At 42.7% G+C, this 17,648-nt stretch overlaps 1 protein-coding gene across 1 annotated transcript in view; it reads left to right on the top strand.

Moving 5' to 3' along the window:
* Positions 1-17,648, top strand: part of FAM135B (family with sequence similarity 135 member B) — a 237,297-nt gene that overhangs the window by 207,352 nt on the left and 12,297 nt on the right. The window contains exons 12-15 of the mRNA XM_033202781.1: positions 6,621-8,646; positions 10,823-10,989; positions 13,773-13,864; positions 16,986-17,083. Coding sequence (XP_033058672.1) covers positions 6,621-8,646; positions 10,823-10,989; positions 13,773-13,864; positions 16,986-17,083 — 2,383 coding nt within the window. The remainder of the gene's footprint in view (positions 1-6,620; positions 8,647-10,822; positions 10,990-13,772; positions 13,865-16,985; positions 17,084-17,648) is intronic.

Here is a 17,648-nt window from a genome sequence, read left to right as displayed (position 1 = left end):
GTAGAAATCTGTCTTCCCTAGGTGTAACATCATCTTGTATTATAACTGTACTTTGACTTATGACTATAGAGCATGAAGTTTACTTTGAATCTTCCCATTGTAGAGTAGAGGAAAGTGACCTCTAATAGGATAAGAGCTTATTTAAGTTCCATAGTTGTCCAAGGTCTTGTTGCTGGGTAAATGGCAATGTCAGAATTTTCTGACAAAATCAGGCTTTTCTGGCTCTAAAGCTTTTACTCTGTAAATATTGTGCATAAGATGGAGAAATGCTTTAATATTTACAAGTGGGGATGATTACACATACTTTGATAAGTTAAAAGTAAAAGGATGACAGGTTTTGATAGCTTTTTGTTTGTGCGGTGTCGTTCTGACACTAACTACCCAGAGGTCGAACTTCACCATCTAAGGGCAGAATCCTTGATGAACTTTACCTTTAAATAGCAGACACCAGGCCGGGCGCAGTGGCTCACGCCTGTAATCCCAGCACTTTGGGAGGCCAAGGCAGGTGGATTGCCTGAGCTCAGGAGTTTGAGACCAGCCTGGGCAACATGGTGAAACCCCATCTCCACTAAAATACAAAAAAAAAAAACACCAAAAATTAGCCAGGCATAGTGACATGTGCTTGTAATCCCAGCTACTTGGGAGGCTGAGACAGGAGAATCACTTGAATCTGGGAGGTGAAGATTGCAGTGAGCTGAAATGGAGACACTGCACTCCAGCCTGGGCCACAGAGCAAGACTCCATCTCAAAAGAAAAAGTAAATAAATAAATAAATAAAACCAGACATCAGCTCAGGAGTTCCCAGGCCACCCATATTCTGAACAACTGGCTGCAAATTGTGAGTTTCCATAACCCCTCAGGTTCAATAATTTGTTAGAATGACTCCTAGAACTCAGGAAAGCACCATACATATAATTGCATTTTTATTATAAAAGATACAACATCCAGTTAAAAAAGGAGATCCATAGGATGAGGTCTGAGGGCCCTCAGACATAAACATTCTGTGCCCTCAGGAGGTACCCTCCGGGCACACCGGTCTGTGTCATCACCAGAGACACTCACCTAAGCCTCAGAATTCAGAGTTTTTATCGGGGGTTCATTGTGACCAAAATCAATCTCCAGGTCACTCTTTCCCAGAAATCAGGCTGGTATTACTTGACTGAATGTCTTAACTCTCTAGTCACATGATTGGTCTTTCCAGCATGGCCAACCTCTATCCTGAACTAACTTGTTAGCATAAAGTGTTTAGGGATTCATCATGAGTCCCTGGTTAGCAAACATTATCAAGACCCCATAAATAACAAAGACACTATTATCATTTGAGAAATTCTAAGAATCTACAGACTATCTCTTAAGAATTAGGAATGAAAAAAAGCCAAATTCTTTTTTTTTTTTTTAATTATACTTTAAGTTCTAGGGTACATGTGCACAATGTGCAGGTTTGTTACATATGTATACCTGTGCCATGTTGGTGTGCTGCACCCATTAACTCGTCGCTTATGTTAGGCATGTCTCCTAATGCTTTCCCTCCCCGTCCCGCCACCCTATGACAGGCCCTGGTGTGTGATGTTCCCCACCATGTGTCCAAGTGTTCTCATTGTTCATTTCGCACCTATGAGTGAGAACATGCAGTGTTTTGTTTTCTGTCCTTGTGATAGTTTGCTCAGAATGATAGTTTCCAGCTTCATCCATGTCCCTACAAAGGACATGTACTCATCCTCTTTTATGTCTGCATAGTATTCCATGTTGTATATGTGCCACATTTTCTTAATCCAGTCTATCACTCATGGACATTTGGGTTGGTTCCAAGTCTTTGCTATTGTGAATAGTGCTGCAATAAACATATGTGTGCATGTGTCTTTATAGCAGCATGATTTATAATCCTTTGGGTATATACCCAGTAATGGGATGGCTGGGTCAAATGGTATTTCTAGTTCTAGATCCTTGAGGAATTGCCACACTGTCTTCCACAATGGTTGAACTAGTTTACAATCCCACCAACAGTGTAAAAGTGTTCCTATTTCTCCACATTCTCTCCAGCGCCTGTTGTTTCCTGACTTTTTAATGATTGCCATTCTAACTGGTGTGAGATGGTATCTCATTGTGGTTTTGATTTGCATTTCTCTGATGGCCAGGGATGATAAGCATTTTTTCGTGTGTCTGTTGGCTACATAAATGTCTTCTTTAAGAAGTGTCTGTTCATTTCCTTTGCCCACTTTTTGATAGAGTTGTTTGATTTTTTTCTTGTAAATTTGTTTAAGTTCTTTGTACATTCTCGATATTAGCCCTTTGTCAGATGGGTAGATTGTAAAAATTTTCTCCCATTCTGTAGGTTGCCTGTTCACTCTGATGGTAGTTTCTTTTGCTGTGCAGAAGTTCTTTAGTTTAATTAGATCCCATTTGTCTATTTTGGCTTTTGTTTCCATTACTTTTGGTGTTTTAGTTATGAAGTCCTTGCCCATGCCTATGTCCTGAATGGTATTGCCTAGGTTTTCTTCTAGGGTTTTTATGGTTTTAGGTCTAACATTTAAGTCTTTAATCCATCTTGAACTGATTTTTGTATAAGGTGTAAGGAAAGGATCGAGTTTCAGCTTTCTACATATGGCTGGCCAGTTTTCCCAGCACCATTTATTAAATAGGGAATCCTTTCCCCATTTATTGGTTCGGTTTATACAATGGATTGTGTTTATTGATTTGTGTATGTTGAACCAGCCTTGCATCCCAGGGATGATGCCAACTTGATCATGGTGGATAAACTTTTTGATGTGCTGCCGGATTTAGTTTGCCAGTATTTTATTGAGGATGTTTGCATTGATGTTCATCAGGGATATTGGTCTAAAATCCTCTTTTTTTGTTGTGTCTCCGCCAGGCTGTGGTATCAGGATGATGCTGGCCTCATAAAATGAGTTAGGAAGGATTCCTTCTTTTTCTATTGATTGGAATAGTTTCAGAAGGAATGGTACCAGTTCCTCTTTGTGCCTCTGGTGAAATTCGGCTGTGAATCCGTCTGGTCCTGGACTTTTTTTTAGTAGGTAGGCTATTAATCATCGCCTCAATTTCAGAACTTGTTATTGGTCTATTCAGGGATTCAAGTTCTTCCTGGTTTAGTCTTGGGAGGATGTATGTGTCCAAGAATTTATTCATTTCTTCTAGATTTTCTAGTTTATTTGCATAGAGGTGTTTATAGTATTCTCTGATGGTAGTTTGTATTTTGTGTGGGATCGGTGGCTATATCCCCTTTATAATTTTTTATTGCATCTATTTGATTCTTCTCTGTTTTCATCTTTATTAGTCTTGCTAGTGGTCTATCAATTTTGTTGATATTTTCAAAAAACCATCTCCTGGATTCATTGATTTTTTGAAGGGTTTTTTGTTTCTCTACCTCCTTCAGTTCTGCTCTGATCTTGGTTATTTCTTGGCTTCTGCTAGCTTTTGAATGTGTTTGCTCCTGCTTCTCTAGTTCTTTTAATTGTGATGTTAGGGTGTCAATTTTAGATCTTTCCAGCTTTCTCTTGTGGGCATTTAGTGCTATAAATTTCCCTCTACATACTGCTTTAAATGTGTCCCAGAGATTCTGATATGTTGTGTCTTTGTCCTCATTGGTTTCAAAGAACATCTTTATTTCTGCCTTCATTTCATTATGTACCCAGTAGTCATTCAGGAGCAGGTTGTTCAGTTTCCATGTAGTTGGGTGGTTTTCAGTGAGTTTCTTAATCCTGAGTTCTAATTTGATTGCACTATGGTCTGAGAGACAGTTTGTTGTAATTTCTGGTCTTTTACATTTACTAGGAGTGCTTTACTTCCAATTATGTGGTCAATTTTGGAATAAGTGCCATGTGATGCTGAGAAGAATGTATATTCTGTTGATTTTGGGTGGAGAGTTCTGTAGATGTCTATTAGTTCTGCTTGGTGCAGAGCTGAGTTCAATTCCTGGATATCCTTATTAACTTTGTGTCTCATTGATATCTGTCTAATGTTGACAGTGGGGTGTTAAAATCTCCCATTATTGTGTGGGAGTTGAAGTCTCTTTGTAGGTCTCTAAGGACCTGCTGTATGAATCTGGGTGCTCCTATATTGGGTGCATATATATTTAGGATAGTTAGCTATTCTTGTTGAATTGATCCCTTTACCATTATGTAATGGCCTTCTTTGTCTCTTTCAATCTTTGTTTGTTTAAAGTCTGTTTTATCAGAGACTAGGATTGAAACCCCTGCTTTTTTTTTTGTTCTCCATTTGCTTGGTAGATCTTCCTCCATCCCTTTATTTTGAGCCTATGTCTTCTCTGCACATGAGATAGGTCTCCTAAATGCAGCACACTGATGGGTCTTGACTCGTTATCCAATTTGCCAGTCTGTGTCTTTTAATTGGAGCATTTATCCCGTTTATAGTTAAGGTTACTATTGTTATGTGTGAATTCGATCCTGTCATTATGATGTTAGCTGGTTATCTTGCTCATTAGTTGATGCAGTTTCTTCCCAGCATGGATGGTCTTTACAATTTGGCATGTTTTTGCAGTGGCTAGTACCAGTTGTTCCTTTCCATGTTTAGTGCTTCCTTCAGGAGATCTTGTAAGGCAGGCCTGGTGGTGACAGAATCTCTCAGCATTTGCTTGTCTGTAAAGGATTTCATTTCTTCTTCACTTATGAAGTTTAGTTTGGCTGATAGGAAATTCTGGGTTGAAAATACATTTCTTTAAGAATGCTGAATATTGGCCCCCACTCTCTTCTGGCTTATAGAGTTTCTGCCACGAGATCCACTCTTAGTCTGATGGGCTTCCCTTTGTGGGTAACCTGACCTTCCTCCTGGCTACCCTTAACATTTTTCCTTCATTTCAACTTTGGTGAATCTGACAAGTGTGTGTCTTGGAGTTGCTCTTCTCCAGGAGTATATTTGTGGAGTTCTCCATATTTCCTGAATTTGAATGTTGGCCTGCCTTGCTAGGTTGAGGAAGTTCTCCTGGATAGTATCTTGAAGAGTGTTTTCCAACTTGGTTCCATTCTCCCTGTCACTTTCAGGTACACCAACCAGATGTAGATTTGGTCTTTTCACATAGTCCCATGTTTCTTGGAGGCTTTGTTCATTTCTTTTTACTCTTTTTTCTCTCTCTTCTCACTTCATTTCATTCATTTGATCTTCAGTCACTGATACCCTTTCTTCCACTTGATCGAATCGGCTACTGAAGCTTGTGCATGCGTCACGTAGTTCTCATGCCATGGTTTTCAGCTCCATCATGTCATTTAAGGTCTTCTCTCTGCTGTTTATTCTAGTTAGCCATTCATCTAATCATTTTTCAAGGTTTTTAGCTTCTTTGTGATGGGTTCGAACATCCTCCTTTAGCTCGGAGAAGTTTGTTATTACCGATTGTCTGAAGTGTACTTCCATCAACTCTTCAAAGTCATTCTCTGTCCAACTTTGTTCCATTGCTGGCAAGGAACTGCATTCCTTTGGAGGAGAAGAGGTGCTCTGATTTTTAGAATTTTCAGCTTTTCTGCTCTGGTTCCTCCCCATTTTTGTGGTTTTATCTACCTTTGGTCTTTGATGATTGTGACGTATAGATGGGGTTTTGGTGTGAATGTCCTTTCTGTTTGTTAGTTTTCCTTCTGACAGTCAGGACCCTCAGCTGCAGGTCTGTTGGAGTTTGCTGGAGGTCCACTCCAGACCCTGTTTGCCTGGGTATCACCAGTGCAGGCTGCAGAACAGCGTATATTGCAGAACAGCAAAAGTTGCTGACTGATCCTTTCTCTGGAAGCTTTGTCTCAGAGGGGCACCTGGCTGTATGAAGTGTCAGTCGGCCCCTACTGGGAGGTGCCTCCAACTTAGGCTACTCAGGGGTCAGGGACCCACTTGAGGAGGCAGTCTGTCCATTCTCAGATCTCAAACTCCAAGGTGGTAGAACCACTACTCTCTTCAAAGCTGTCAGACAGGGATGTTTAGGTCTGCAGAAGTTTCTGCTGCCTTTTGTTCAGCTATGCCCTGCCCCCAGAAGGTGAGTCTACAGAGGCAGGCAGGTCTTCTTGAGCTGTGTTGGGCTCCACCCAGTTCGAGCTTCCTGGCTGCTTTGTTTATCTACTCAAGCCTCAGCAATGGTAGACGCCCTGCCTCCAGCCTCGCTGCTACCTTGAAGTTCGATCTCAGACTGCTGTGCAAGCAGTGAGTGAGGCTCCATGGGTGTAGGACCCTCTGAACCAGGCGCAGGATATAATCTCCTGGTGTGCTGTTTGCTAAGATGATTGGAAAGGCACAGTATTAGGGGGGAAGTGTCCTGATTTTCCAGGTACCATCTGTCTTGGCTTCCCTTGGCTAGGAAAGGGAATTCCCTGACCCCTTGTGCTTCCCGGGTGAGGTGATGCCCCACCCTGCTTCAGCTCACACTCCATTGGCTGCACCCACTGTCCAACAAGTGCCAGTGAGATGAACTCAGTACTTCAGTTGGAAATGCAGAAATCACCCATCTTCTGCATCACTCATGCTGGGAGCTGTAGACTGGAACTGTTCTATTCAGCCATCTTGGAACCAAGTCCTCAAAGCCAAATTCTTTATTATGCAGTTAGACATTTGGATAACTTGTAAACATAGATTCTTATGCTATGATATAATTTTCTTTCTTTTTTTTTCCATAGGGCATAACTTGAGTGTTTATCCTAATTTTGATGTTCCAGTGACAAGTCCTACAATAATGAATCTAAAAGAGAAAGAAGATAACTGTATGGCAAATGGCAATTTATCTTTTAGGGAAGACCTTGTCTTGTCTACCCTAAAACCATCCCAAATGGATTCTGATGAAGAAGTTATAAGGTGTCCAGAGCTGGCTGAGAATGTGGCCACACAAAATCATATGGATGTGTGCTCTGAATCTCAGGTGTATATAACAATTGGTGAATTTCAAAACAAAGCAGGTGTGCCTGAAGATGAATGTTGGACTGGCCAAACATCTGAGGCTGGGACACATCCAATGGCAGATGTGGATACTTCTAGAAGGAGTCCAGGCCCAGAGGATGGACAGGCCCCAGTGCTGACCTACATTGATGTAAAATCTAGCAATAAGAACCCCTCCAGAGCTGAACCCCTGGTGGCCTTCAATGCTCAGCATGAGAATAGGAGCTCTAGAGATAAGTATGGATTAGACAGGACTGGGCTAAGCAAAGTGGTAGTAGGTGGAAGCCACCAAAATGCCATCTCTTCAGACAAAACCACTCTCCATGAATTAAGTACTCTAGGAAAGGGAATAGATCAAGAGGGGAAGATGGTGCTGCTAAGCTTGAAACTCACCCCCTCTGAGCCCTGTGATCCACTAAATTCTACCCTGAGGGAGCCCTTAGATATTAGGTCTTCCCTAAAGGACTCTCACACAGAAGAGCAGGAGGAACTCTCAGTGCTATCCGGGGTCATCAAGAGATCTTCATCCATCATATCGGATTCAGGCATTGAGAGTGAGCCAAGCTCCGTTGCCTGGTCGGAGGCCCGAAGCAGGGCTCTGGAGTTGCCCAGTGATCGGGAAGTCTTGCACCCATTTGTTCGAAGACATGCCCTCCACCGGAACTCCCTAGAGGGTGGGCACACAGAAAGTAACACCAGTTTGCCAAGCGGCATCCAGGCTTCTCTCACCTCCATTAGCTCTTTACCTTTTGAGGAGGATGAGCGGGAGGTGGCACTCACTAAGTTAACCAAGTCTGTATCTGCTCCCCATATCAGTAGCCCAGAGGAGGCTGCTGAAGATGCAGACACCAAGCAGCAAGGTGGAGGTTTTGCTGAACCTTCAGATATGTACAGCAAGAGCCAAGATTCCCCAGGACCTTGCTCTCAACTTTGTGGTGACTCTGGAACACAGGATGCTGGAGCGGACCATCCCCTGGTAGAGATAGCTTTAGATGCTGACAACCAGCAGGGCCCTGGATACATAGACATCCCCAAAGGGAAAGGGAAGCAGTTTGATGCTCAAGGACACTGTCTTCCTGATGGCAGGACTGAGAACACTCCAGGTGTTGAAACCAAAGGTCTTAATTTAAAAATACCACGTGTCATAGCACTTGAAAACCCCAGGACCAGATCTCTTCATAGAGCACTCGTGGAAACCCCAAAGGGCATACCTAAAGACTTGAATGTGGGTCAGCCAGCTCTTTCCAACAGTGGCATCTCAGAGGTTGAGGGTCTCTCTCAACATCAGGTGCCTGAATGGAGCTATACATCAGCTGCTGATGCCATCAACATGAACTCAACAGGCCAGCAAAGCCAAAGCGGTTCACCTTGCATTGTGGATGACACAGCTTTTAATAGAGGAGCGAATGCCTTCCCGGAGGCTAAACATAAAGCAGGCACTGTGTGCCCCACTGTGACCCATTCCGTTCATTCCCAGGTTTTGAAAAACCAAGAGCTGAAGGCAGGCACTTCCATCATGGGGTCCCATCTGACCTCTGCAGAGACCTTCACTCTGGACAGTCTGAAGGCTGTGGAGGTTGTGAACTTATCTGTGTCTTGCACTGCCACCTGTCTCCCTTTCTCATCTGTGCCCAAGGAGACCCCTGCCAGGGCTGGATTCTCTTCCAAACAGACCCTGTTTCCCATCACCCATCAGCCTTTGGGATCCTTTGGAGTTGTTTCTACCCATTCCAGCACGTTGGATGAGGAAGTCAGTGAAAGGATGTTTAGGTAAGCTGGCTGATGGGCTTACATTTCCCACAACAGTCTTTTAGATTTTTCCACATATTTCTCCATTTCATGCATACTACTTCAAAATTTAAATATCTGTGATTTTCTGATTGAAATAAGGTAATATATCATATTATAGATAATATATCATGTATTTAATTCATATCATATGAATTAAAAATGCAGAATGCTGTAAGGAAGTAAAAATGGTCAATAAGTCTACCTCCAAATGTAACCATGGTGTATATTCTTCTACATTTTTTCTATGTGAATCTATATCTATTTATGCTTTTTATACAAAAATGAGACCATTCTGTATAAATGGCAATTGTAAATGTTTAATTTAATAATATATTAGAAATATCTATGTTTATAAATCTATGTTTGCATCATCATTTTAATAATTACACAACATTCTGTTGCATGAATATACCATGATTTATTAACCAAATTCTTTACAAATGAACCTTTAAATTTTAACTATTGATTGATTGATTGGTTGATTGAGACAGCGTCTCGCTCTTTCACCAGGCTGGAGTGCAGTGGCTCAATCTCGGCTCACTACAACCTCCACCTCATGGATTCAAGTAATTCTCCTGCCTCAGCCTCCCAAGTTGCTGGGACTACAGGCACCCACCACCACACCCAGCTAATTTTTGTACTTTTAGTAGAGACGGGGTTTTACCATGTTGGTCAGGATGGTCTCGACCTCTTGACCTCTTGATCTGCCCGCCTGGGCCTCTCAAAGAGCTGGGATTACAGGCATGAGCCACCACACCCCGCCAATTTTGTTCAATTTTTATTATGAATATTATAACTCTTATGAATATCATTGTACCTCTACCTTTTCATAGTTTGAAAGGGGAATTCCTTAAGAGCCTTTGAGGAATACAATTCTTCATCAGATTTGACTCCCAAACACCCTTTAACATTGTGGGGCTTTTAAGTTTACCTGTGTAATGCCAGAATTCATTTCTTCATCCTTGTGTTGGGCTTATATTCACATTGCTCTCCCATCTGTAAACTGTATATCTGATTATGTATATAATAGAATCGCTTTATCAAACATCCCATCTTCTTTATCCTTCTGCAAAATGCTAAAGAGTTACATATTAATGGTGTCTCCAAAAGAAATTGCCACAGGCAGGTAAACATTGGGTTTTTTGTTTTATAAAGAATATTAAATACCTATCATATGGTACTTGTCATTAATTCAATGAGTACACAGCAGACATAGCAGATGCTGTCCAGTAGCTGCCTGGCCAGGGGTTCCCTTGCTTTTATTTTATCTGCAGTCTAACAGAGAGACAGACACATGAGAAAAGTAGATGAGGGCAGTGACTGGGTAAATAGGATGTTTCATGTGTGCATGGTGGAGCCAGAAGGAAAAGCACCTAATTTGGCTTGGGGAAATGAGTGTGAATAGGGATAGTGGCCAGGCAAAGCTTCCTAAAGAAGATGGCATCTACTCTGAGAAAAAAGTATAAGAGACGACGACGATGATGACGAGGAGGAGGAGGAGGAGGCTAATAACAGATAATAACAAGAAATAGTAAGTGTCAAATTTGAGATTCTGACCTTGGCAGTCTGACTCCAGGGTCCAGTCCCTTAACCATCGTCTTGCCAGGTAACCAGACAAAGAGCATCATAGCCAAGTGAGAAAGGCATTTCAGGCACACAGGCCCTCGTTCACCAAGGCATGGAAGTAAAGCCAAGACATGTAGTTCATGCAGAAAATGATAAGAAATGTGTTATTTATGGAGGCTGGGAGTGGTGAGGAGTGATGCTGGAGAAGCAGGGGAAGGCCAAGCCACGGTGGGCCTGGGTGTCAATCAAGTCAAGAAGCTTTCACTTTTTAAAGATTGTATGGGGCCTTGGAGCTGGGTAGAATCTTTGATATCCTGTCATTCTGTCTCCTGTTCAATGCAGGAATCACATAAGCATCTGCAGAACCAAAACCCCTAGAGGCTTTGGTTTTCATAGAATACTTTCCTGCCTCCTTGTTCAGAACAAAGCTTCACTCACTAGCATGTCCCCTGGGGACTCAAGTCAGCGATTGCCACTCAGCAGGCACTTGGCCTGTGGGTGCTCAGCCCTCCTACATACCAGCCCAGCTCATTTCCTGTTCAACATGAAATACACAGCTTGGCTTGTGATTAATTAGTGTATTCTCCAGTTTTTATCAGGCCAAAGAAAAATTTAAAAAAGAACTGAAGATTGAAGGATTTCTGTACAGTGACTTAACTGTACTAGCTTCTGATATACCATATTTCCCACCAGAGGAAGAGGAAGAAAATTTGGAAGATGGAATTCACCTGGTTGTCTGTGTCCATGGCCTGGATGGTGAGTTCTAAAACAAGTTTTCTTCCCAAATTCTGTCATATATACAACTTATAATATTTATGCATCAATTTAGGTGAAGCATTCATTCAACAGAATGTTCTATTAGCAACTATGGAATGACAGTAATTATGATGAATCTAAGGAAATGATATGGCCTTGCTCTTAAAGAAAATATCTCTCTGTCACAAAAAATCTGTGAACTAAATAAAATACATGAATGAATGAATAAATGTAGTGAAGAAATGAATGGGATAAATCAATACATAAATAAATGGAATAAATGATTAATAGAATAAGTGTACAAAGTAAAAGAATGAATGGAGTGAATGAATTAATGAAATTAATATATTATGGGAATGAATATATTAATGAAATGCATGAACACAGTAATTTGAACCCACGAATTCATGGAATTCATGAGTCAATACAATGGTCTGAATAAAGGAAGAAATGGAGAGGAATGAATACATGTATTCATTTTGAGGAGCTCAGGTTAGTGGCCCAAACTATTTTGCTACCTATTTTTATTTACCTCCCACGTATAGAATACCTTTTCTATACCAGGGACTTTGCTAGGTTCTGAGATTTGCAGGAACAAAACAAACTTTCTCACTCATCAACTCAATGTCATGCATGACCAGTCTGTACCTCTCATGTATATGACACTAAAGTAAAATGAGATAAGACTTTCAATATATTTGTTAAAATAAGACATCCGATCAGGCTATAGGCAATTTTTTTCCATCATGCACATGAAAGATGAGGAATGTTATAAAGATAGAGAGGCTTCACCCATTTTGTACTGTCAGAAAACGGAGCCATGGATCACACTATCAACTGGGCAACAAGTCATGACAACCACAACTGATACCAAGCACAGGGTGCTTTGGAAGATGAGTTCTCTACCTCAAGGTGCATCTGCCTAAACTCTGCAGAATTTTCAGGATCCACTTGTTCAAATTCAATTTCCAAGGGCTTATTTGTATTAACAGAGAGCTGAGCACATTGATAACAGTTATGAATATTGACGCAACTCTTCATGTTGTACAAAATACTCAGGATTTGTGTTCTTATAAATGTTCTCAGTTTATTAAGAACATCATATTAAATGATATTTTCTGAGACAATTTTAAGTTGCAGAAAGTTCTCTTTCCCTCAGTAGCTGAAGGAGAGGGGGCCATTTCCACCCCTTGCTTAACACTTTATGCTGAATATAAACACTTGCAGCTTTTGTTTTCCTAAGGCAGGCCCTGGCATATCATTAGGGAACTTCAAACAATAGCAACAGTGGAACCAAAGAGCCTAATTTTACTGACAAAAATGAAAGAGGGAATGGATAATAATTAACGTCATAACACAAAATGCAGAGATTTCCTTAAAAAAATGACCATTTTGTGACTGCGACCTTACAAGTTTGGGCATGTACTCTGACAGGCCACCAACATGGGTGGGCGTTTGGGCATATCTGAGTCATCCTGAAGCATCAGGGACAACCCCGAACACCTGGACTTCCCCCAATTCCACGTGGCACGTTCATCCTCCTTTGAATCATTGGGTAGTTTCGTAAAGAATGATATTTTCACTCACAGTTTACAGACTATTTTGGAACTATGACCTGTGGGGCATATTTACATGGTAAAGTAAGTGATTTATATATCCAAATAATCAGCTTCTAACTTTCAGCTCTACAGGGAACTTATTTATTTATTTATTTTTATTTTTTTGAGGTAGAGTCTTGCTCTGTCCCCCAGGCTGTAATGCAGTGGCACGATCTCGGCTCCCTGAAAGCTCTGCCTCCCGAGTTCACACTGTTCTCCTGCCTCAGCCTCCCAAGTAGCTGGGACTACAGGCTCCCGCCACCACACCCACCTAATTTTTTGTATTTTTAGTAGAGACGGGATTTCACCATGTTAACCAGGATGGTTTTGATCTGACCTCGTGATCCGCCTGCCTTGGCCTCCCAAAGTGCTGGGATTACAGGCGTGAGCCACCGCACCGGTCTCTACAGGGAACTTTTAAGAAATAGAACAAACATTTATTAAGACGTAATTGAACCCGTACGACCAACATTAAATTTATGCCTCACTATACTGGCATATAAACCTTATTCTGTTGTATTAAATCCATTTTTTTTCACATGACTTTTATTTTGGGAATGCATTTCCTGTGTTCTTCGTGCCTTGATAGCCTTGCATTCTTAACCTTTCATCCCTCTGCCCCAATGCCCACTGCTGTGCCTCCATAGAGCTTGCTTTGCCGTGACTCTTGTTCCCAAGAGACAGTCCTAGTCTATTTAGATCACTGTGCCATGATTGGCCAATTGGGAGGTAGGGGGAGGCTTGCAGATTACCTGTAAATGGCAGTACTAGATAGTCTTCTATTAAGCAAGTAACTGAAGACGGGGCTGGTAGGGGTCCCATTGTGCCCCATCAGCCATGTGAAAGAACCACTTGCAAAATGGGATTTGCTGTGGAAGAAGGGGAGGCGGTGTACCTCCCACCGTTCCTGCATGTAGAGTGTTCACAAGCCACATGCTCACAGATCAGGGATAACTCTGTCGAGGTGGGACTGCTAGAAAGGACCAGGCTGTGAGTGTGGGGGGCCGAGGGGTGGCAGGAGAACCGGGATTGTAGCTGTTTTCGTTGTTTATATTAACTACTTAACCAAAACTGAGAAAACCCAGTAGAAATTGGGGAAGAGGGAGAGAGAAAGAAATTCCTCGTATGTCAATATTTTATATGACTAATTACGGGACTGGGGTGGGGGTTATCTGTCATTTTTAGGGAACAGTGCAGACCTTCGACTGGTAAAGACGTTCATAGAACTGGGGCTCCCTGGAGGAAAACTGGACTTCCTGATGTCTGAAAAGAATCAGGTATGATGATAAAAACACCAGAGCTGAAAGAACCCTTGATGCATGCTTATATGAGCCTCCTCAATGCACCATGATAATTTATGGACACACACAGATAGGAGGAGGCCATGAAAAGAAATGCTGGCCAGGCATTTGGATGGGCTGGAAAGAAAAGACGTGCTGTTTTATTTGGGGAGGGAGAGGAAAGGGTAAGAAATGAGAACATGTGAATCAGTTGACTGGAGCCTTTGCCTTCACAGGGCATTAGGGCGGGTGGCAAGTGAGAGCATAAGTTATTTGGGTAATGACTCACTTCCCAACTGTTGGCACTCAGTTCTGCTGCCTTTACTTGGGCATCTGCTCTAGGCGAAGTTGTGCACCATGCAGTACACAGAGGTATAGATGTTGAGGGAGAGAGAAGAAAGTGATTTTTTGGAGCATCTGCGTACTCTGTACTTGTTTCCTCATTTAACTTCATGGCAGTTCTATCACACGTTGATATCACCATCTCCTCACAGGAGAGGGGACGGAGCTTCTGGGAGTTAGGCAGGGTCCATGTCAGCCTGTCCCGGAGAGGAGGATACTATATGTGATCTCCAGGAAGATAATTCCTGTGTGCACCCAACTTTAATACATGAACAAATCTGACCCAGTGCTAAAAGAGGATGGCCAGGCGCAGTGGCTCACCCAGCACTTTGGGAAGCTGAGGCAGGCAGATCGCTTGAGCCTAGGAGTTCAGAAACAGCCTGGGCAACAAAGTGAGACCCTTTCTCTACAAAAAATACAAAAATTAGCTTGGTATGATGGTGGACGCCTATATTCCCAGCTACTTGGGAGACTGAAGTGGGAGGATCACGTGAGCCCAAGGAGGTCGAGGTTGCAGTGAACTGTGATCACACCACTGCACTCTAGCATGGATGAAAGAGCAAGATGCTGTCTCAAAAAAAAAAAAAGAAAAGAAAAGTAAAGAAAAGAGAATAACCAGGCCAGTCAGAGGAGGGAGCAGGGAAATGAGTGAGCAGCACTTGCTCACTTGGTGTTTGTGATTTGTGCTAGTGAGGTTTTCTTTTCAGGGAAGATAAGAATTGTTAGTAAGAGAGAGCCAGTCAGGAAATAATCCTTCCAGATGTGCACATCTAGCACCTCTCTGATGCGGCTTCATGGCTGCTGGGTTCAACCTGGAAACCTCAGGTCTTTAGAGCTGGACCTTTACACAATTCACTTAATTGCAGGAGTTGGCGACTCAGTACTGATTATGGACGCATTGCTACTTTTTGAAAGTTGTCTTGGCCGGGCGCAGTGTAATCCCAGCACTTTGGGAGGCCAAGGTGGGCGGATCATGAGGTCAGGAGATCGAGACCATCCTGGCTGACATGGTGAAACCCTGTCTCTACCAAAAACACAAAAACTTAGCCGGGCGTTGTGGCAGGCACCTGTAATCCCAGCTACTCGGCAGGAGAATGGAGTGAACCCGGAAGGCGGAGGTTGCAGTGAGTTGAGATCGCACCACTGTACTCCAGCCTTTGCGACAGATCGAGACTCTGTCTCAAAAAAAAAAAAAGAAAGTTGTCTCATCAGCAGGTCCACTTTCAGTATGTATTAATATACTTTTAAACGCCTTGGTTGGGGAGTTCCTGGTATTACTTTTTAAACCTACTGTGATTTCCAAAGCATAGCTCATCATGGTCAACTCAGGCATCAAAATTATAGCCACTTGTTTAAATAATGTGTATGTTGAATTAATATTTTGTAGATGAGGAAATAGGCTCTGAAAAGTTAGAGAAAAAAAAAGCAGCATCTCTCTTAGGTATATTTTACCTAATTTTTTTTTTTTGAGACGGGGTCTCGCTCTGTCGCCAAGGCTGGAGTGCAGTGGTGCAACTTCGGCTCACTGCAGCCTCCACCTCCTGGGTTCAAGTAATTCTCCTGCGTCAGCCTCCTGAACTACAGGCATGTGCCACCACACCCAACTAATTTTTTGTAGTTTTAGTAGAGACGGGGCTTCACCATGTAAGACAGGATGGTCTTGATCTCCCGACCTTGTAATCCACCTGCCTTGGCCTCCCAAAGTGCTGTGATTACAGGCATGAGCCACCGCACCTGTCCTATTTTATCTAATTTTTAACATGGCACTAAGGAGGTAGCGACACTTTCCCCCTTTAATAAATAAGGAGACTGAGGTTTAGATGGGAAGCAACAGGTCCAAGGCACAGATCCCATAAGCAGAAGAGCTTATGGTTCTTTCTTATTCCAGGAAGTCTAGAGACTTTGCAGTATGCTTTATTCTGTCACACCTCAAAGCTCATTGGATGGCAGGTGACAGAAACTCATAAAGGTCTTCTCTTCACCACTCCTATCCCCCAACACGTACTCCTTTCTTCACTGGATGGACATTTGTGGGACATCCTGTTCACTTTTCCTAGCTCTTGGCAGCCCATGATGTTATAGGACAGCTCCACATATGAGGGACTTTTCAAACATTTTTGGATATTGGTCCCAAATCTATTTCCCTTTGACTCTAGTTCATGTTTCTAAAAGTTAGCCCTTGAGGTTATATAAACCAATCTAATATATCTTCCTTATTGCTGCCCTTCAAATATTCAAGGACATGTGTGGCGTTCCTCCTCTTCCTTTGATCTCCTGGGTCCTTCCACTATCCATCCTAAGACGTGGGTGACTTTACGATCCTTCCCAAAGCTGACTGCATACTCTAAAGGCTATGCCACAGAAAGGGGAGGGCCTCTGCAGTGAGGCCTGTCTCGGTGTGAACCCTGGGTCATGTGAGGTGAACAGGCGGCCTCCCCTCCCAGAGCCTATTTCCTCCTCTGTGAAGCGGGGGCAGCAATCCCAGCGGCATGCTGACACTCCAGGCACATGGTGTGGCAGTCGGCACCACAAGCTTGCTACTTCAGTGTCAGCCGCCCTCCCAGCTGAGTGTTCCTGAGCGTCTCCATGTTTCTTCCTTAGAGCCCCAGTCTGTGGGCCTTTCGTCCAGAGCTCATATCTCATCCTGTAGCCCTAACATCAGAGGTAGGCACACCCCAGTAGACACCACGGTGTTTAGTGGAAGAAGACAGGCTGTGCACAGAGCCCAGCCCCCGCCACAACCATACCCAACACCTGTTCCTCTCTCTTCTTCCAGATGGACACATTTGCAGATTTTGATACCATGACGGATCGGTTGTTGGATGAAATCATTCAACACATTCAGTTGTACAACCTCTCCATATCCCGAATTAGGTAAAAGGAAACCACAGGTAGTTAATGCTGGGGGAAGAGGGGGGACATTTTTGAGTATTTGCTGTATAAAAGCAATATGATGATGCCTTCTGTATACCACTGAGCTAAGCTAACTTGTGACTTTTAATAAATTATTTTTAAAGCAGAAATAAGTACCAGGTCTGTTGTACACATTCATACCTGCCATAGTTTATGTCAGGGAGAATAACAATTTTTGTAGTTCTGTAGGAAGAGTATTTGACTTAAAACAAAAATTCCTAGGTTTGAATTCTTGTTCTAACACTCACAAGTTGAAATCTTGTTTCTTACCATGTACCAGATACAGAACCTTTTGCAAGGTTTCTAAATCTCTAAACCTCTGTTTTCTTATCTATTAAGGGGAACTAGCACTGAGATGATGTGTGAAATAGGCCGGGCGTGGTGGCTCACGCCTATAATCCCAGCACTTTGGGAGGCCGAGGTGGGCAGATCACGAGGTCAGGAGATACAGACCATCCTGGCTAACACGGTGAAACCTCGTCTCTACTAAAAACACAAAAAAATTAGCCAGGCGTGGTGGCGGGCG

This window comes from Trachypithecus francoisi, unplaced genomic scaffold (assembly GCF_009764315.1).
Source record: "Trachypithecus francoisi isolate TF-2019V2 unplaced genomic scaffold, Tfra_2.0 Lachesis_group7, whole genome shotgun sequence".
Taxonomy (NCBI): domain Eukaryota; kingdom Metazoa; phylum Chordata; class Mammalia; order Primates; family Cercopithecidae; genus Trachypithecus; species Trachypithecus francoisi.
Note: the sequence above shows the minus strand (reverse complement) of the source record. Positions and strands in the feature narration are given on the sequence as shown.